The 21416-nt window shown below is 38.9% G+C and overlaps 1 protein-coding gene across 2 annotated transcripts in view; it reads left to right on the plus strand.

Moving 5' to 3' along the window:
- The window catches only part of C27H21orf91 (chromosome 27 C21orf91 homolog), a 33522-nt gene extending 23586 nt beyond the window's left edge, over positions 1 to 9936 (plus strand). For both annotated transcript variants that reach the window (XM_004429498.3, XM_087418190.1), the window contains exons 3-5: positions 1431 to 1967; positions 3266 to 3328; positions 5084 to 9936. In XM_004429498.3, the coding sequence (XP_004429555.1) occupies positions 1431 to 1967; positions 3266 to 3328; positions 5084 to 5250 (767 nt within the window). In that variant the 3' untranslated portion in view covers positions 5251 to 9936. The remainder of the gene's footprint in view (positions 1 to 1430; positions 1968 to 3265; positions 3329 to 5083) is intronic.
- Positions 9937 to 21416: the final 11480 nt, after the last annotated feature.

Here is a 21416-nt window from a genome sequence, read left to right on the forward strand (position 1 = left end):
CCTCAGCATGGCTGGAGAAGCAGTGCGTCGGTGCACGCCCAGGATCGAACCTGGGCCGCCAGCAGCAGAGCGCGCACACTTAACCGCTAAGTCACGGGGCCGGCCCTAAAACTTTTTTTTTTTAACCTAGCACCTGAGTGGCTCTCCACTTACTCTGTTTTCAAAGCTAAGCAGATTTAGACTGGTTAGTTCTGGCAGGCATTAATTTTCAGCTCCACATCCCTATTCACCTTCAATGTAAAAGCACTGCTGTTTGACTTTAATACTATGTCTTGAATTTAGGAAAATATATGAATGTATTCTGTATTTTGAAATGTATTGCATATTTTAAAATGTATTCTATATTTTAAAAAACAATTGAGATAGCATACTTAAGCTCTATTAAAAATTGGGAGATAATAAAAGTGTAATAAGAATATTTCCATTATTTATTGTGTGTATTGAACATTTGTGAGTTGAGGAATTATACTGACTGTTGTATCTTGACAGATTGAATTTACTGCTATATGAAAAATAATTGTGTGTATTTCTTCCAGAGGATAAAATTATCTTGATAAAGCTTTAGTAAGTATAATACAGAAATGGGAAAACATTTCAGATGCTTTCGTTTTCTTAAAAAAATGAATCTGAACACTTCATTGACTTTTTTGTGTGTGTGTGTGAGGAAGATCGGCCCTGAGCTAACACCTGCCAATCCTCCTCTTTTTGCTGAGGAAGACTGGCCCTGGGCTAACATCCATGCCCATCTTCCTCTACTTTATATGGGATGCTGCCACAGCATGGCTTGACAAGCGGTGCATCGGTGCACGTCGGGGATCCGAAGTGGCGAACCCCAGGCCACCGCAGTGGAGTGCGCACTTAACCGCTTGCGTCACCCGGCCAGCCCTTCATTGACTTCTTGAGGCTTTTATTAACGTATATTTTTCTGGTTCTGGTTTGTCTTTCCCCAATAAAACATAAGTAATAATTTAAGAATATAATTTACTATGTTTTTGTTAGAAAAGAATTGTCAAGCATTTCTCTTATTGAGCCTTGTAATAGAAATTTTTGCAAGTGTGTACTTCAGGAGGATTAGTGAAGAAAGCACTATAATGTAAAGGCCAGGATTCTGTAAATGTAAATTGCTGGTTCAGTAGTATTTTTTATATTGTATGCTATAACATATCTCTGGACTAAGGTTAAAATTGAATCATTAAGTCTTTAGAAAGGCTTTGCTATTCATAAGAATTTAATATCACTGAATATATAGTTAAATTGAAGCAGAAATTATTAGACCATATTTTATATTATTAATACCAATATACTTTGGCATTTTTCCTCTAATTTATAAACTGTCAGTGACTGTATTTTACTAAGATTTGTGTATTCTTAAAGCAACTTTAAAAAACAAAATTTTCTCAAGTCTCTGTCTTCTCTTTTTTTTTCTGTAGGAGTACCAAAATCGAATCTCTTGCACACCAGATCATTAAGGGGCCATAAAGACTGCTTTGAAAAATTCCATTTGATTGCAAACCAGGATTGTCCTCGATCTAAGCTTTCAAAAAGTACCTATGAAGAAGTTAAAACCATTTTGAGTAAGAAGATAAACTGGATTGTACAGTATGCACAAAATAAGGATCTGGATTCAGATTCTGAATGTTCTAAAAATCCCCAGCATCACCTGTTTAATTTCAGGCATAAACCTGATAAAAAGTTACTCCCACAGTTTGACTCCCAAGTACCAAAGTATTCTGCAAAATGGCTAGATGGAACTACAGGTGGCCTCTCAAACTGTACACAAAGAATTTTGGAGCAGAGGGAAAATACAGACTTTGGGCTTGCTATGTTACAAGATTCGGGTGCCACTTTATGCCATAATAGTGTACTGTGGCCTCATAGTCACAGCCAGGCACAGAACAAAGAGGAGACAGTCTCTAATCCAGAAGCTAATGTCCAGACCCAGCATCCACATTACAGCAGAGAGGAGTGTAAGTAAAATGGGAGAGGTAAAGGCTGGAGTTTTGTTGTTTTTTATGTTTTTATATATGCATGATGTGTCAAGAATTTTGCTGTAGAATTATAGATTTGGTAAATACAGTATTTATTTATTTATTTATTTATTTTTGTGAGGAAGATCGGCCCTGAGCTAACATCCATGCCAATCCTCCTCTTTTTGTTGATGAAGACTGGCCCCGAGCTAACATCCGTGCCCATCTTCCTCCACTTTATGTGGGACGCCACCACAGCATAGCCTGACAAGCAGTGCGTCGGTGTGTGCCCGGGGTCAGAACCCGGACTGCCAGCAACGGAGCACGCGCAGTTAACCGCTACGCCATGGGGCCGACCCCTGATAAATACAATATTTAAATGGCATGTTCACCCTAGCAAAAATGAGATGTCTTAAAACTCCCCATCACTTCTGGAATACTTCTTAGTATGTCCTAAGCATTGGAATTCTGCGGTCCCATCATTTGTTTTGTCATTTTAAATTATTAAACTGAATAGAATCAACAAACTGTGAATTGGAAAATTCAGGGCTTATCTTGTTTAGAAGTACAGGCTCAACTATTGACTAACACACACTGTCACGTGCTAATCCCTACAAGACTAATTAACTGGGGGTGGCATTTTGAAAGCAAAACTCTCACATTTTACTAAAGGCCAAAGGTAATGTGTGCACTTATTGTAAAGTTGGAAAAGTGATTCAGTGTGCATCTGTTTTTACAAAAATGCACGGAAGCTGAGATAATTTTAATTGACTTAAAATCAAGTGATCTTAGAGCTAGAAGGGACTTTGGGTATATTTCTATACAACTTCTTCTACATATCAACTATCTAAGGTTATATAACTAGATAGACAAATTGATTTTTCAGACTATTTTAACAGTACTTTAAAGTAGTGTTTTTCAAAGTGAGGATCATGAACTATGTAGTGCATAAGCAAAATTACTTGATTGTGACTAGCACTTTTTAAAAACTGAAATAGAGTAAGAAATATCAGAATCCAGTGGACCTAATACTAAGTATTTTTTGGTGACACTTTTGTTTCAGGTGGAGGTGTACTGGGAGTGATATAAAACATGTTTCTTACTGTGGGTTGTGGTCAGAATTTGACAACTCCTCCTCCACACTGTGTAAGAGTTAATGAATGAATCCTAGGGTACTGCTGAATGCTATGTTGGCAGATAAGTGACAATATTTTTTTTAAATAGGATCTTGTGTTAGTGACGTAGGCAGCTTATTTTCCCAGGTTGTTGTGGTAATAATGACTATTTTCATGTTTCAGTGAATTCGATGACTCTTGGTGAGGTAAAGCAACTGAATGCAAAGCTCGGACAGCAGATACAGGGTAAAGAATCAGTGTCGATGATTTTTGCATGTGAAAATTTTGATACAGAAAATCCCCTATGACAGGTCACCGTTAGCTTCATCTGCGTTTAAATTTGGAAATGGGAGTAGAACCTGTTAGAGTTTCCAGAGCAAAAATAAGAAAAGAACTTCTTTATGAACTGCAGGAGAAAGAGGTTTCTCAAGTTGTTAAGTGAAAATGTAGATTACCACTTAGTCTCTACCTCTTAACATGTTATTGACCACCTACTCGTGTGCCAGGCACTGTGCGTTGTGCTCCCTAACAGTTCTTTAAGGCAGGTGGTATTAGCCTCGTTTTTTTTTGATTATGAACAATTTCAAGCACAACAGTAGTGAGAAAGTATTGTGAACCCTTTGACCCATCTTCAACAGCTTCAGCTAGTATCAGAAGCATAGCTAGGTTTCCTTCGTCTCTACTTCTACCCATTCCCCTCGCCCCACCCCTACTCCCAGCATGGATTATTTTGAAACAAATCCCAGACAACATATTGCTTTGTCCATAAATACTTTAGAATTTTCTCTAAAAGATGACTTTTTTCTTTTTTGTTTTGTGAGGAAGGTTAGCCCTCAGCTAACATCCGATGCCAATCCTCCTCTTTTTGCTGAGGAAGACTGGCCCTGGGCTAACATCTGTGCCCATCTTCCTCTACTTTATATGGCGCCGCCACAGCATGGGTTGACAAGTGGTGTGTCAGTGCGTGCCTGGGATCCGAACCCGTGAACCGTGTGCTGCTGAAGCACAGCGTGCACACTTAACCGCTCCACCACCGGGCCGGCCCCTAAAAGATAACTTTTTTTAAGGCAGTCATACCCTCATTATCGTACCTAAAAAAAAAAAAAAAAAACAGCTAGTAATTCTTTAGCATCATCAAATATGGTAAGAATAACGGTTAGTGTTCAAATTCCCCAGTTGTTTCTCTTCTCTTCTTTTTTTTTTTTAACACATGATTCCCATTTAGGTGAGGCACCTGCACTTCGGAGACATTAAGTTGCTTACAGAGATGATGTATTCAGTCCATAACAGATGAAGGATTCTAACCCCTGCCTTAACTCCAAAGCTAGTGGTCTTTCTCAACCACACAGCCTCTCAGAATAATAAAATAAAATAATAACAATAATAATAGTAATAGCAACTTATATTTATCAAGTACTTATTCTGTGGGAAGTACTTTACAAGTATGATCTCATTTAATGCTCACAGTAATGCTGTGTGGTGCTTACTGTCATTATTGAGGTTAGACGTAAGAGGAAGTTAAGACATAGTTTAAGTTACTTGCCTGAGACTCTTAAGAGTAGGAACAAGGATTCAAAAACCCTGATAGTCTGATTCCAAAGCCTCTTAGAGCGGTTTCCAGCCTGGTACTAGTGCTCCAAGTACTAATGAGCACTTCTGATCCATAAGTCTTATTAGATGTTGATTAAACCTATTGATATATTCAGATTGAGAAAAGTGTCACAGAGGTAGTTGTAAGTGCCATTTCTGCTGTGCATCTCTGTAGTCATTGCTTATGACTAAATTTTCACTTGACGGGGAAGAAGAATACAGTATTACAGTTGGCTGTGCAAAGTATACAGCTTCCTAGGATGATCAAAACACAGCTGTTTCCATAGTGTCAAGTCACTTTCATTGCGAACATTCGCCCAATGCATTCATTTCAGGTAGTGTATTTGAAATATAAATCGTAGGATTAGCTTTCTATGTACTAAAACGGAACTACCTTTTAAATCTTTACAGAAGTTTTTGAAGAGTTAACACACCAAGTACAAGAAAAAGATTCTTTAGCCTCACAGCTCCATGTCCGCCATGTTGCCATTGAACAGCTTCTCAAGAACTATTCCAAGTTACCATGTTTGCAAGTGGGGCGAACAGGAATGAAGTCACACCTACCCATCAACAACTGAACTACACTTACACTTATTTCTTAAGCCCTTATGCCCTACCATTTATTGATCTGCCAAGCATGCAGACTTTGAAGAAGCTGAAGAAAGTCATGGTCGGTTTTTTTATGGTTGTTAAATTTGTAAAGCTCAAGGCAATATTTAACATCTTTGTCAAATAAAGCAGATCATTATGCTCTATTCTTCTAGGGATAATCATTTTGGTTCATTTTGGGCATCTTTTTTCCCATAATTACTAAATGGCCCTCCCTAACTTTTACCACATGTGACTACTTAAATATACTGTTACAGTGTGTTTTTATTAAACATATTTTAATGTAATTCGCCTGTCAAAACAATAGAAGGTTAAACTCCTTAATTAGTCTAAACTACTAAAGATAACTTTTAAGAGGGAAATGGAATTCATAATATCACCTCTTATTTATTATGAGCAATATTTTAATATGAAAATTTTATATATAAAAATGCTATTTTAGGTACCTTTCCCATTCTCTTTATAAATGTGTATTTGAATGGCTCTGTATATTATATTTACACTTTCATGTGTGAATGTTCACCCATATTTCAGATCACTGCATTTTATTCTCTTAATATACTGTTTTTACAACTATTATTTTGTTTTTCAGAGATAAATGTATTTTGGAGTAGAAATCTATCTAGTTAAATTGTTTTGACTTCTGATAACTCTTATGAAAGAGGAATTAATAACTTTTTAAAGCAAGTATCCAAGAAAATAAAATACATTATTTTTTTCTAACAAAAGTAGTTCTGAGTTAGTTCAGGAAGAAAATGCTAATCTAGTTTTTGTATGTTAGCTTGTCTCCATAGAAGTAAGCCTCTTCTCCTTCATTATTACTTTCATTCTAATGACTTTGATGTGTTAAAATTCAGATACAGTAAGTCAGGCCTCACTTCCAAGTCAAATGTAATATCTGTCTTCAAATTGAGTGTGCTGTGAAATTGTTGTCCTATCTTTGAAAAAAACTGAAATTATTCGGTGTGCCACTTTGGATAAAGGTCCAAGAATCCTTAAACTGTCCAAATTCTGTTATCAACATCATTGAAATTAGTGCCCAAAGAAAGCATCGTGAGGTATTTTTCTAAACTTTAGAATCTAAAGGAAAAGAGAAGATTGCTTGACACAGAAAAACAAAACTCTAATGCAAAAATTAAGCCCATTTTGTAAAGGATATTCTTAAAAATTGACTGTGATGTTTCCAGAGAGTTCTGAACTAATAGGTTGTCTCAAACAGCTAGATAAGTTTTTTAATAACGTATTATAGTAAAAGCTATAACCAATGCAGAATCAAAATGGGCTCTAAATTCTGTTTTCAGTTGGTGCTTAGAATGTATTTATGAGGTGAGAGCCTTTGCTTGAAAGAATCTGCAGAATAGCCCATTAACTTGGCAGCTTCAGGCGTAAAGATACGAATGACTTCTCCCTTAAATTTGGCAGCGTGCCCTGGCTTGGGTCAGATTTTAGTCTTGAACACAAACAGTATTTGACTAAGGAAAGAAACGCCTCAATCTAGTAGAAAACAGCTTTTTGTAATGTTAAGATGTGTTAAATTTGCGTGAGAGTATTAATGGATATCTCACTGATTTTGTTCTGTTTTCTTTGAAGTATGACATAACTGCTTTTTGGAGGGAGCTTTTGAAAGATGCTTTCAATTACTCTCGATTCTTTGAGTCATCCAAAATGAATTTAAAATCCAGAGAGTGGGGATGCATTGCCTTAGTTTTGAGAAGCTTTGAATTGAATGTGTGCAATATCAAAATCTCCATAAATTTACAAGTTGAATAAAGACATTTCCTCATGATGCCAGTTAAGTGTCTTAGTGCTTAGTTGTTATGGTCACATTTTCAAATTTAACATTACTCTTTTTTGGCATAATTCATTAAGAATGTTACCAGCCAGTGTGCTTGCACACATTTGTGCTTCTATTTAGATCACTTAGGGACAGTCATAAAAGTTTGGGATGTGTTGCATTTGATATCAGTGGTAGCATATTTCCAGAATATGAGCCATATGGTGCAGTCCTGAAGACAACAGTGTTATCCAAAGAAAGTGTTTGCTTATTTCTTAAAGAGTTTCTGGCAAATACATAGCTTTACTAACGAGTCTGGAACTACTGGATGGGATTGTGCATGTACCAAGGTCTTAAAACCAGGGACTCTGATTTATTCCATTTAGATATTTCTACTTAAGCTCTTCAAAGGAAAGGTGCTCTTAAAAAATATCTGCGGTGCTGGTACTCACTAGTACTTTATTCATATGAATATTCTAGTAAAAAAAAATTGTTGTTGAATTATTTTGCATAGCAGTTTATCCAAATATTTGGTAAGCTTATTATATACTCCTATATATTCATGATTGAATATGCAGTTTATTGTGTATGTTAAAATAAGCATAAGGGACAGAGTTGATTCTAACTTGAGAGAACACAAGTATTTATGATAACAGAAATGTCGATTACCATACTTGGCTTTTATTCTCTACAATTGTTAGTATTTTTGAGGAAGTTTAGAAGAAAAGCTCATATATAGCTTTAGTTTCAAAAATGGCAAAAGAGAGACTGCCAACCAGCTATTACTAACATTTCCAGAGCTTCTATGATTAAGGGGGGTGAAATAAGACTAATATTTTTTCACTTAGATTTCATAATTAGACAAGTTGAATTGAGTTTAAAAAATCAGCTTCAAGTCAAGTGATTTTGACCACACAAGATTGTTCTCTTTAAAGATTAAAGTTTTAAAATCTGTTCAGCCTTTTAATTAAGCTAAAAATCAGTTGTTTTTACTTTGAGATTATCATCCTTTTTTCCTAGTATTTAATATCCAAATTATTCTTTTTTAAAAAAAAAAAAGGCATGCACTTAAGACATGAATAATAGATGATACAGGTAGCAGAACAGTGTTTTGTTCCATTATGTAGTTTCTTATGCACAATGTTGGAGCAAAGAAATGTTCTTAGTTTTTCAAATTATATATTCTTTTCACCACAAAGTGTCCATTTTTATATACATTTAACGATTATTTTTAAAATAACAAGTTCTTGTTGGAAAGTGATGTTGGAAATATAGTCAAAATATATTCTATTTTGTTGACATCTTGACAGGCATCTTGAGATTTCTTGGGATTTTCATTTTATCGTATTCTTTCTCATTGAAAATGGTTTAAAGTGCGTTCTTTTTTTTATGTATTTTTTTTTACCTTGGTGTTTACCTTGTCAGTCAATTTTTGCTAGTTTTTTTAAATACATTTTGGATCTCTTTGTGTGTGTTGATGTTTACCCATTTGGATTTTATTTTGTTGTTTTAGAAGAAATCTGCTTGTGTTATTAACGTTGTAAAATGTAATACAAGATGTATATGCTCTAAACTTAAGTAGGATATTTTTTAAAGAATAAATTATTTGTGTAGCTTAGTAGGAGGTTCAAGTTAGTGACCATAAAATTAGGTAATGTGACATGAAAACTTTTAAATGGTACAGTGTAAAAGTTCTTGTAGTGTTATTTTTTCTGATTTCCTGACAGGTGTTATTGCTCATGCTCAAGTAAGACATTTGAGTATTTTTAAGTACTTATTAAAAAGTGTAGTACTCTACAAAATTTTTAAAATGTATTTTGTTCAGATGTGGCTGTAAAGCAAAGGTAATTGATTGCATTTCAATGTTTAATTGTATTTTTAACTTTAGGTTGGTGAAAATTATTTGAGGAAATCTGTAGTGAAAAAAATCAGTAAGAGGTAAAACTCAATAGGTTTTTCTTGCCAAGTTAAGTTTTGTGGTAGAGGGGTGGGAGAGAGTTTATTTTCCAGAAAATTAAGGTAATAAGCCTCCAGCACAAGTAAAGGTAACTTGGCAGAGGGCTATAATTCTGTGTTTGGAGTCATGTGGTTCTGTCTTGCATCCCAGTGTTTTCATTCACTTGATCTTTTCATAATCACCCTTGTTATAATGTAGTCTAACTATTAAACAGCTTGGTCACCTTGCTGGGAACTATATCATAGCAAGTCTAGCATTAAGATTTTTTGTAGCACCTAGGTTGTAACATACTTTCCCTATTCTTTTTAGTTTGAGTCCAGATTACTAATGCATTTTAGTGATCTTGACTTAGTCCACAATTTTAAGCTTACCAAAGTGAAACGAAGAAAAAAATCATGGAGATGAGTATTGCCTCCACCCTCCCTCCAAAAAAGTGTTAGTTGAACTTCTCTCATCTGCACATAAAGCAACCAGAATTTTAGTAAATGTGTTTCTTCTTTCAAACATGTAGAATGTTTATTTCCATTCTACTACCTCCAAAAGAGGCAGTTTAGAAAGTGTTCAGTAGGGACCTGTTAAATGCCATTCCTGCTTTTACAGTTTGTGTGTGTTAACCTTGCTTTAAATCCAAGTAGGTTATACTGTGGTCATTGAACTTAATCTCTCTTTGGTTTAGAAATTTATTTTACAGAATTGTGCTAAGACCTTTGGAAAAAGAAAATGAAATTGCAGTAGTGAAAACCAAGTTGGTTTCAAAAAAGTTTATTTAGACATCACTTGGCTGTTATACTTTTCTTTTAAAACTGCAATAATTTATATATTTGTATTGCTCTGTGTTGGAACTGTAACTACATATGCTTGTCTACTATTTTTAATTTTTACAACAATAAAATAAATATTTTGTTACCTGTTAGCTTCAGTGGATATTTTTAAGTGTGCTTACATTTTTTTTTAATAGTGGACGCATATGAAGGATTTTGTTTTGTAGATTTAAGGAGTCTAACAATATTTATATAACAATTTCTTGTCCTAATAATTTCTTGTGAGAATCTTTGTTTGATACTTAATATTCTTTCTGTCCCAAGAGTCCAGAAGCAGGAAATAAGATTCCTGTGACTTAACTGGATGTCTATGCAACTTTTTAACTTGGAGTGTACTTTACATACAATAGATACACAGATTGTAAGTATGTTGTTTGAGTGTTAACAAATGTGTACACCTGGATAGCAGTCAGCCCTTGCTGCCCCTTCCCAGTCTCTTCCCTCTCCTTTTCTCTTCCATCCACGGCTCTGATCTCTGTCTCCGTGATTTGCATTTGCCTGCTTTAGAACTTTATGTAAGTATTAGGCAGGATGTACTCGTTTGCCTCTGGCTTTTTTCACTCTACTGGATGCTTTGAAGTTCATCCATATTAGCTCAAGGATCAGTAGTTCCGCTCCCTCCTTTTGTTGTTGACTGGTATTCTATTGTATGAATATATTATAATTTGTTTATCCATTCATCTGTTGATGGACATTTGACTTCTTCCCAGTTTGGGGCTAATGTGAATTAAAGCTGCTATGAATATTTTTAAATTGGCTTTTGAAAGAATATTAAACATAGAAATATGACAAAGTATTCAAGGTCACTTGTGGTTAGCATTATGAATCTGAAATATTTATTAAATTATCTTTTTTTCTGTGAATGATTTTTAAAGTAATTTTTATAATTTTGTGGTAATAAAAAATTTTAAACCAGGAAACAAAGACAGTTGTACAAAAGGTCTGCAGCAGATTACAAAATAAGGGATGTTGCAGAATTGGAACATTTAATGGCTTGCTAAGAGAATCTTAATCATCCTTGAAGGTCTCTTCAAAGTCTAACAGTCTAAGTCAGACCACTTTCTTTTCCAGAAGAGGCAATGAAGACCAGAAGAGTCTGGTTTGGAGACAGTATTGGAAAGAGCACCAGACCACAAATGAAGTTGTTCTGTTTAGCTGTAACTCCTGTGTGACGTTAAGGGAAGTCTGTCACTTCTCTAGGCCCGAATTCACTAAGCAGAGCTAACAGCTGGTAAAACGTAAGCCTGGTGCTGCTGCATCACCTTTGTTCCGGCCCAGTTTCCCAGCCTTCCTGGAATTTTCGAACTATTTGTAAAATGATTTGCTCTCGCCTATTTTTAAATGTCATTATAGGACCTGGAATTATTTGCAGGTGTCATAGAGCCTGGCAAGTAGGTACCAGTATATTGGATAGAACAGGAGGGAGAGCTGTAGACGGGACGACACCCTTCTTATATCATTTATATATTGGTTTTCTAAATTATTCATAAAAAGTTTTCAATAGGTTTTACTTTTGGAATCGGATCTAGATGATGTCCTAGATCCCTTCTATCTTAAATTCCACATGATGTGCAAGTTTACGTCAGTGGATTTCTTTTTTCTTTTCTCTTTTTTTTGTGTGCTCTAAATCTTTTTTTTTTTTGAGGACGATCACCCCTGAGCTAAAATCCATGCCAATCCTTCTCTTTTTGCTGAGGAAGACTGGCTCTGAGCTAACATCTATTGCCAATCCTTTTTTTCCCCAAAGCCCCAGCAGATAGTTGTATGTCATAGTTGCACATCCTTCTAGTTGCTGTACGTGGGACGTGGCCTCAGCATGGCCGGAGAAGCGGTGTGGCGGTGTGCGCCCGGGATCCGAACCCGGGCCGACAGTGGTGCTCTAAATCTTAATCACAATCCCACTCCAGTGTTTGAATGGCATAGACCACCTTTACCTCAAGAGGCAAAAATTTACAATCCCAGCCTCCCTTGTATCTGGGACACCTCACCCTGATTGGTGAAGCAAAGAAACTGGGTAGAGGAGGATCCATGTTGAGGGCAGCAGTCTCTAACGATCAATAGGGGAAACCCATCCAGTATCCCATATGTTGTGGGGGCAACAGGTAAGCTCCTGGCAACTGGTATTGAGCAGCCCTTGCTGTGTGTGAATTTGGCCATGAACCTAGCAGCTGATTAATTACCTTCATTCCTGCCTGGTTTCCAAGCCTTCTAGGCGATCTCTGCCCGCTGAATAAATTCCTTTCCAGCTTAAGTCAACTAGTTGCTTTCTCTAGGTTGCAACTGAGAACTCTACTTCATCCACTGGGTCTACGTCCAATGCTCTTGTGCTCTGAGATGTTACAAAATTGGTTTCTAAAAGTGAACTGAGAACCACTGCTTATCTAAACTATCCCTCAGGACCACATGGGCTGCCTGGTGGGTCAGCTGAAACAAATGGGCCAGATTCTGAAAAGAAACCTTTTGGTAATACAGATGTCAGTTTTCCAGTTAAAAGTGTTCATTGTTTACAGGTGGGGTGACTTTGGAGCCCTTCCCACTACCTGCCACTAACTGCTGAAAGTGCTCACAGTTGGTATCTACCAGGATCTTGGAGGAGGTGGTCTAATTGAAACAGGGATGGTCATAACTTAGCTCTGGGCTTGGTCTCTGTTCTCCCTAGTGATACTAAATGACCTCCAGCCCAGTAAGCATCTGTTGAATGAACGAAAAACTTCAGAAGCAGCACCAGGATTGCATGTCCTCTAAAAATAAATCAGTAGCTACCCAAAAATAATGGCTAAGGCCCTCTTCCAGTGACTGAATATTACACATTCTTTCCACACACCTCCATGATTCTATTTCAGGCCTTGGCTAACTCGCACTTGTTCTGTCTCCATTTCTCCTCCAAACCAGTGTTTCTCTAACTTTGAGTTTCATGAAACATACATCACTGGGCCGCACCTCCAGAGTTTCTGAAACCACAGGTCAGGGTGGGACCCAAGAATTTTCATCTAACAAATTCCCAAGTGATGCTGCTGTTGCTGGTCTACACGGCACTTTGCAAACCACTGCTCCAAACCATCCACTGCTGCCAAGTTTACTTCCCAAAAGGTGTGATAATACTACTTCTCTGCTCAAAGACTTTTCTAGATTACCATTGCCTAGAGAATGAAAATCAGTCCTCACAGCTCAGCATTAAAAGCCCTCACCATTTGGTGCCCACCAATTTTCCATTTCAATTTGTTCATCAAATTGAGAATTTGTTATGTGCCAGGAACTCTAACAAGCCCTGTAGGCTTTCAGTCCAAGGGATACAAAAGCCAACATGACTTTGTTGGTCAACTGAAAAGGATTCTCCCAAGAGATTAAATAAGGATTGAAAAATGTCCATTGGATTTAGCAACTAGGAATTCAAAGAGAACAGTCTTAATGGACCTATGAGAGCAAAAGTAGATCAGAATGAAGTGAAGTGTGGGTGGGGAGGTAGGGTAGTGGATTTGGGTGTGAGCTCTAGAAAGTTACCATAAAGTGAAGTTGAGGAAGTCAGGATGTGGGTCCAAGGTTGTTTTTTTTTTTTTTAATTGGGAAGTACTTGAACATGAATAAATACTGACAAGACAAATCTAGTGGAAAGACTAAAGATTGAGAGACAGCAATGATCAAAGGTGTAAAATACTGAAGAGGCGGAACAGGATAGCACAGCTAGAGTGATTTGTCTTTGAAGAGATCTAGGCAAGTCCCTACCAGGCTGCTTGCATTTTCCGTGAGAGAGAAGGAAAAGATGACGGGGTCAGAGGCTCGAGGGAAGTGGTGAAGTGCTAACTAGCTGCTTCCTGAGGAATGAGAGGGCGCCTGGCTACACTAGGAAGGGTTGCAAACTTCCATTTAGAAGAGGTGGAGATTGCGGTCCACGACTCACCGCTGATTGAATTTCTCTGAGTTTGCACTCAGATTTTGTTGCTAGAAATACATACAGACAAGGAGTATTTTTGCATTTGGAGTAAAACTAAACTGAGAGCACTACTGAAATAGAATCTGAAACTCAGATAAATTTGTGGCTCAAAAATTCATAGAAACCCTACCCAACAGGTAAAATTTCAAGTGTAGGAACAATGAGAAATTTGAAAAGCTACTGCAAATAACGTGTGGGGGGAAAATGAATTCTGTAGCTTTAACTTAAGCAATAATTTTCAAGCAGTTAGTTTCATTTGTCCTCTCAGTAATTGGTCCTACAGGTGACAGTGGACTAACACTGCCTTGAAGGCCAAGCGCTTATAGGTCAGTTGGTATCAAGCTTCAGCAGAGGGAAGTGAGGAAGCGTCTAACCTAGATAAAAGGAGGTTTGTAAGAGGATAGTCGGGACACAGAATGGGGAAGAAAGCCAAGGCATAGCTAAACACGGTTTTGGATCTGTATCTTCGGAGCAAAGAAAAGGCAATGTGAAAGGAGAGGGCTCTTCTAGGGGAAAGAGGCAACTGAACTGAAAGTGATGACGGCAGAAGAGGAAGTTATAATGAGCAAGGCGGTTGCTAAACGACATTAGGGAACTTGGGTTCTAATCCTCCCGTGCCGCTCCTGGGCACTGCTCTACCACTCTTAGCCTCTGTTTTCTCCTCTGTAAAACACAGAATTGAACTTACTGATCTTTAGGGGAACTTCCAGCTCTAACACTCTATAAGGATAATGAGTTGTAAGAAACCTGCAATGGAAAGTCTCCCCAGCCCCTGCATGAACAACAGAATTGAGCTGAAAGGATATAAAGGAAGTGTGGTTTCATTTAAGAAGAAACTTCGAGGTGCTTTTACAGCAAGCTATTTCTGTGATCATCTGTGACGAAAGAGAAAAGGCAGCGGAATCAACCTGGCTCATAAACAGCTATACAATTCTCTGTGTGTTGTTTAAGAGCAGCAAGAGAAAAGGACCATAAGTCTTGACACCTTATTACTCTCCCACATTCTCATATCAGGGAAAAATGTTTGGGGAGACTGTTTTCTTAGGATTAACGTGGGAAGGTTCTCCCACACAATCAGAAGTTGGGTCACCTTGGGGCCGGCCTGGTGGCGTAGCAGTTAAGTGCATGCACTCCGCTTCCGTGGCCTGGGGTTTGAGGGTTCGGATCCTGGGCGCACACCAACGCCCTGCTTGTCGAGCCATGCTGTGGCAGCATCCCATATAAAGTAGAGGAAGATGGGCACGGATGTTAGCTCAGGGCCAATCTTCCTAAGGAAAAAAAGAGGAGGACTGGCGTTGGATCTTAGCTCAGGGTTGATCTTTCTCACAAAAAAAAAAAAAAGAGGTTGGGTCACCTACATCACGGCTCCTAAAGACCAGCTCACACATTTCCCCCTGTGCATGGAAAATGAAAAATGTAATGGCACTGTGGTAAGCTGTTGAATAGGACATAATTTATTCAATCAATAGAGCTGTCCTTTACTCTGATAGTTCATCTTTCCTATTATGGGAGAAGAAAACTGTTCTTTCTTTCATGAAGTGATAACAACAGTAGATGGTAGACTTTCGTTTTTATTTCTTTGTTTAGTTTTGAGTCCTTACTTGGTAAAAAATAAAACCACAATCTCATGTTGGTGTATCACTCAGGGTTCTCCAGAAAAACAAAACCAATAGGATATTTGCATAGAGAGAGAGAGACAGAGACAGAGACAGAGACAGAGAGTGTTTTTTTAGGGCATTGGCTCACACAATTGTGGGGGCTGGCAAGTCCAAAATTTGCAGGGCAGGCTGGCAGGCTGGAAATTCCAGCAAGAGTTGATGGTGCAGTCTTGATTCTGAAAGCAGTCTGGAGGCAGAATCCCCTCCTCTTCAGGGGAACCTTAGTCTCTTCTCTTAAGACCTTCAACTGCTTGGATGAGGCCCCCCCACATTATGGAGAATAATCTGCTTTATTAAAAGTCTATTGATTTAAATGTTACTCACATCTAAGAACTACTTTCACAGCAACCTCTAGACTGATGTTTGACCAAACAACTGAGCACCATAGCCTAGCCCAGCTGACATACAAAATTAACCATTACAGTTGATCTCTATTTTTATTTTAATAATCCATGAATTTGGTAAGTCTGGAAACCGTGGATCTGGCATTACCTCATCCAGACAGCTGCCTCTAAGCAGCACTACCTGAAACCCCTCAGCTCAGGTCTTAATGATCTCCAGGGAAGGAAATGCACTCAAGAGGCTCTTACACAAGTCTGAATTTTTCCGTGTGTTCCTAGAGGTCTTAGAGGAGCAGCTTTTCATTATTTTTTTGAATAATCCTTTGTGTAACAAAGATAGTTATCTTTTTTCTCTTAATCAGGTGTTGGTCTTAAATTATTTGAAGACTGAGTTTTATATAAGAAGTAAAAGATATATAGCCCCTAGAAGATTCAGTACCCAATAATTTCAGATAAATTATGGAAGGTTTTAGAATACTGAATGTTCAGTTTGTTCTTCTCTTATTCTCCTTGCTCCCTCCTACTCCCACCCCACAAATAACTATCCGGAGAGTCATTTTGTATCAGAGAAAGACACCACTCTATCCCGACCACCACCAGCCCAAAGCACACGTTCTAGAAAACAAATTTACATAGTCCTGGGTGGCAGAAGAGGTCTGGGGCGCCCCACGGCTAACTGGGTAAATAACTAAATTGCCTTTATCACTGTGGGGAGTTTTGTTCCTTTTAGTCCTGATCAGATAGCTCTGAAATGAGAAAAGGCAGCATCCGGGCCCCCTTCGAAGCTTCTCTCAGCTGTTGCTGCCACACTGCTTCTCACAAAAGCACCAGCAAAATGTTAGCGCCCCGTGCACTGCTACTGCCCTACGGAGAGACTGAGGGAGATTCCCTCACTTCACAGAAAAGGAAATGCAGGGGAGTTGAGCTAGTGACATGCAAAACCACATTTTCTTTCCATCCTGCATCTCTCCTCACCTTCACACCTGTGTAAACAAAGTACCAGCCAATAGACGTTCACATTCTGCAGGGCGACACTGCTTCTCACCCAAGTGTGGATGGAATTTCTCTCCCAGATTGACACAGATTGATCTCACTTCAGAGAACAACTTGAACCAGCATATGAGATACATAAATATCATAGGAAACCACTAAATATGTGGTGCTAAAAGGGCCTTCAAGAGTCTCAGCTTTGATTTGATTTGATTTTGTTTTATTTTAGGAGAGCTCTTTCTTTAAAAAAAAAAAAAATCCTTCAAGAACAACGAAGGTGTAATATGTATGAAAATGGAGCTGCTGCTCTACAGGAAAGACCATGGAGATTACTGGAGCAATGTCCTCTTCACATCCTTCCAGTGACTATCCCCCCAGTACCCAGAGACTGCCACCCTGAGCCCCGAACCAGCTCTGAGTGACCTACAGGGCCCTGAGAATCTGCAAAGTGCCATTTAGAAACTGCTGATGTAGTCTCACCCCCTTAGATGGCCTAAATTGCTTAAGAAACTTCCAAACATTCTACAGACCTTATTAGCTGCAGAGGCAAGGACCAAATCCCAAATCTCCTGATTCCATTTTCAGAGCTCCCATGATAAGATACCACCTCCAACCAGCCTCCTAGTTTTTATTTCTGTCACACGAGATCTTCTGTCAAAGGGAACCGTGGGCTATTTCCCCACACTCTGATGGACCACAGAAACAGCCTGGAGAAGACAACACAGGAGAGAAAAGGCAAGTTTTCCCAGCTAAGTGAAGCCAGGTTTTGTCCGCCAGGACAGCTGTCGTGAATCCAGAGGGCGACTTAGATGTCCTCATTCTGGACGGCAACTAGGATAGGCGGTGAGAACAGATCCTATCATTAGAACCTGAATACAGCAAGTGCCTTCCTTATGTCAAAAAGCCAGTTTCTGCGAAATCCATTGCTAGGAAATGTCAAAGCTTGTAAATGCGCATCGCTATTACCTAGAAAAAAAGGAAAACACACCGCTCCCCCTGACTGGTTCTTCAAAGCAGAGGCGCTCAAGTCATATATTATTGTATTGTAGCCATATGTTTGAGGACTGTACACGGTGGAGGGGGGATTTCCTGTGTCAACAGAAGGAAATCACAACAGCGTGTACAAAGCCCCAAATGTCCCTTATTATATTAGTATCTCTTATGCAGAAATGACATATTTCTGTACCTCACCCTAGAACCAATGAGATAAAGGCTAAAGTAGCTGAAGCAGCAAGGAAGCTCATTAAGAAGCCGAATTCCAATCTCATACCTAAACAAATTTGAAGTGGAAAGCTAGTTAGAGACAAAGAAACTTTAGAACAAGATCTGAAACTGTTAGTTAAGTAACCCTCTGCTTAGTCATTACCACTCACGTAATGCTCATTAGAAGAAAAAGGAGGACCTATCCAATTACCCACGGCTTGGTTTCCTGTTGTGCTAATGGGCAGGAAGAAAAAGACGAGAGCCTGAAAGCACGAATTCGTGTCTGAGTGCAGCCTGCAGCGCGGCCACGTGCCTGGGTGTGCTGAGTTGTTCCGACCAGTCAACTTATGTAAAATCTCATTACTGGGGATGCCAGAAATAGCAGCAGCAAAATGTCCTAAGAGACCACAAAAAGTTTGTGTTGCCCCTTCCTCTTTCCTTCTAGATCAACTCAGTCCAAGAGCTATTAGGTGAAGTAAACAAGGTAGGTGTCCACAGGGGTGTAGGGGGGTGCGGCTGCTGGTTCAAGAGATAAGGAGGGCACCCATGGGGGCATCAGGGAGAGATGAGGGCCTGGATGTGGGGCATCAGAGCCTCAGTGGGCTGAAGAGGGCATCTGCAGGGGGAAAGGAGCAGGGAAGGCAATGGAAGATTGGTTACATACACAAAGATTGGTCAAATAAGTAAATATATCAATAATAATAGGGGGCTGGCCCTGTGGCTTAGCAGTTAAGCGTGCGCGCTCCGCTACTGGCGGCCCCGGGGTTCGGATCCCAGGCGTGCACCGACGCACCACTTGTTGGGTCATGCTGAGGCGGCCTCCCACATACAGCAACTAGAAGGATGTGCAACTACGACATACAACTATCTACTGGGGCTTTGGGGAGAAAAAGGGGAAAAAAAAAGGAGGAGGATTGGCAATAGATGTTAGCTCAGGGCTGGTCTTCCTCAGCAAAAAGAGGAAGATTGGCATGGGTGTTAGCTCAGGGCTGATCTTCCTCACAAAAAAAAAAAAAAAAGAACAATAGGAGCCTGGTTCCTCATTCTTGAAGGAGTTACAAATACGGAAAGAGAGAAAACTAGAATGAACCCTGTGGGTTTGACTGGAATTAAAGATAATGGGGTAAACTCATGATTTTCAAGATAGATAACATGGATAGAGAGATGATTAGATGGATGGACAGATAGATAGATAGATAGATAGACAGACAGACAGACAGACAAAGTATGGATGTATTCACATGTAAATGCACCCATGTGTGCTTGTCCACTGAGAGGGTCTGAGAGAGTGACCCCGGACAAAAGCAATGAGTATCACCTAGAACCTAAATCTTGGTTTCTACAAACTGTTCTCCACGGGGCCCCTTGGGGAAATGATTGACTTTAAGGCTGGGTCAGGGAAAGAACAAGATGAGTCTGGAACATCTTTTTGTTCCAGAATGTACAGAAGTGCTCAAAAAAATGATATGGACATGTCAAAAGAGCACAGAAGCCACACTGAGGGGGCTCCACTGGCGAAATGGGAAATAATTTAAGTATTAAAATAATTAGTGAATCAGTTGAATAAAATAGGAAAATATGTGTCTAGACCGATTAAAAAAATGAATAAACTGAGAATTTGTCATGAGAGATGGCAGAGTTACCTAAGCTGAAAATAGTTCCCCCTAAATTATTATTATTTACAAAAGGGAAAAGAATAACTTTAAGGCTCAACCTTAATCACGTAATCAAAGTGATACAGAGGGGTGAGGGTGAGGGTGGGGTGGGAAGAGGCACGGAACTGCTATTTTCCATATGAAAATACAATTTTATTTTTCTAATGATATAAATGTATACCTGTGATAAAAATATTAAGTTCGAAAAAATTTAATAAAAATTCTTGTATGTTATTCTTACGTCTTATTCACTGAAAGCTAGAAAATAAACAACAAATATTATCAATTAAGACTATTCAATAACACAGTGCTTGAAACAAAAAATAAATGAAAAGATTTTTACAAAGGAAAAAAGATCATATAATAGCTCTCAACACAAATCCTTGATCCTTAGAGTTTCAAATGCTACCAATTTGAAAAAGGCAATTTTATTTGTTCTAAAAGTTAGCAAATACCATCATTAGTTATTGTAGGTAGCACAATACTATTGAGCATTTGTAGAGTCTTACTGAAGGGCAAGCATTGTTTTTAGTGCTTTATACACAATATCACATTTAACTTTCACAATTTCTCTGTGAGGGAGGTCCAATTATTATCCCCATTCTGCAGATGAGGTAACTGAGGCACAGAGAATTTAAGAACCTAGCCCCGCATCACACAGTTAGAAGGATGAACACAAGTAGTTTAACCCTTGTGTCTGTATTTAACTACTACACTGACAGTTTTAATCCTTAACTCTAACCCTTAGTTCTATTCCTCCTCACCTTTATTCAGTATTCACTTGTCTCCCAAAACATCTCTAGGAGCCATCTCTGCCACCATGACTAACTACCTCAACCTTAATTCTAACCCTGCTATTTAGTGCCTTGGCTATTAAGGAGCCTCATAATTTCTCTTTGTCAGGCACTGAATGTTTGTGCCCTCCCAAAATTCAAATGTTGAAGCCCTAACAGCCCAAATGATGGTATTAGGAGATGGGGCCTTTGGGATGTAACTAGGTTTTGATCAAGTCCTGTGGGTGAGGCCCCATGATGGGATTAGTGTCCTTAAAGAAGAGAGAGGCCAGAGCTCGATCCCTCTCTCTACCTTGGGAGGACACAGCAAGAAGGCAGCCATCTGCAAGCCAGGAAGAGGGCTCTCTTGATCTTGGACTTTTCAGCCTCCAGAGCTGTGAGAAATAAAGCTGTCTGTTGTTTAAGCCACCCAGTTTGTGGTACTTTGTTATGGCAGCCCAAGCTGACTAATACACTCTCCCTGTGTCCAGACCCTCCCCACACTGATCCATACTCCAGGCTATCTCCCAAGTAAGCTTTCAAAGATGGATTTATCCATGTCACACTCCTACTTAAAAACGTGTGATGGTATGTCGCCTGCGGGTGTGGTTCATAGCCCTCAGGAGGATATTCAAAGGCCTGTACCACTGGACCCAATTACTTTTACTTACTTTATTTCTCACTACACTTTTCTATGAAATATTCCCTCCAGCCCATTCCCCAAACACATCCTATGCAGCCCCTTCTCTCTGCTTCTGTGTATGCTCTCTGGCTGTTTCTGGAATGCTCTGCCCACCTTCTCTCTCCAGAAATTCCTTTTTACCTTTTAAGACCCATTTTATTTGTCCAATCTTCTGAAAGGCTTTTCTCCAAATTTCTGTGCTCCCATAACACTTTGCTTATAGCTCTATTTTGGCAAGCATTTCTTTAGGGACAGACTCAATCACAGACTGAAAATGCCCTCAGGGCAAGGACACCATCTCGTTGTCTTTGTATCCTCGTCCCTTGCACAGGGACTGGTAGTAGATGCTC

This window comes from Ceratotherium simum, chromosome 27 (assembly GCF_057802395.1).
Source record: "Ceratotherium simum simum isolate JZ-2026a chromosome 27, ASM5780239v1, whole genome shotgun sequence".
In the NCBI taxonomy this organism is placed as follows: domain Eukaryota; kingdom Metazoa; phylum Chordata; class Mammalia; order Perissodactyla; family Rhinocerotidae; genus Ceratotherium; species Ceratotherium simum.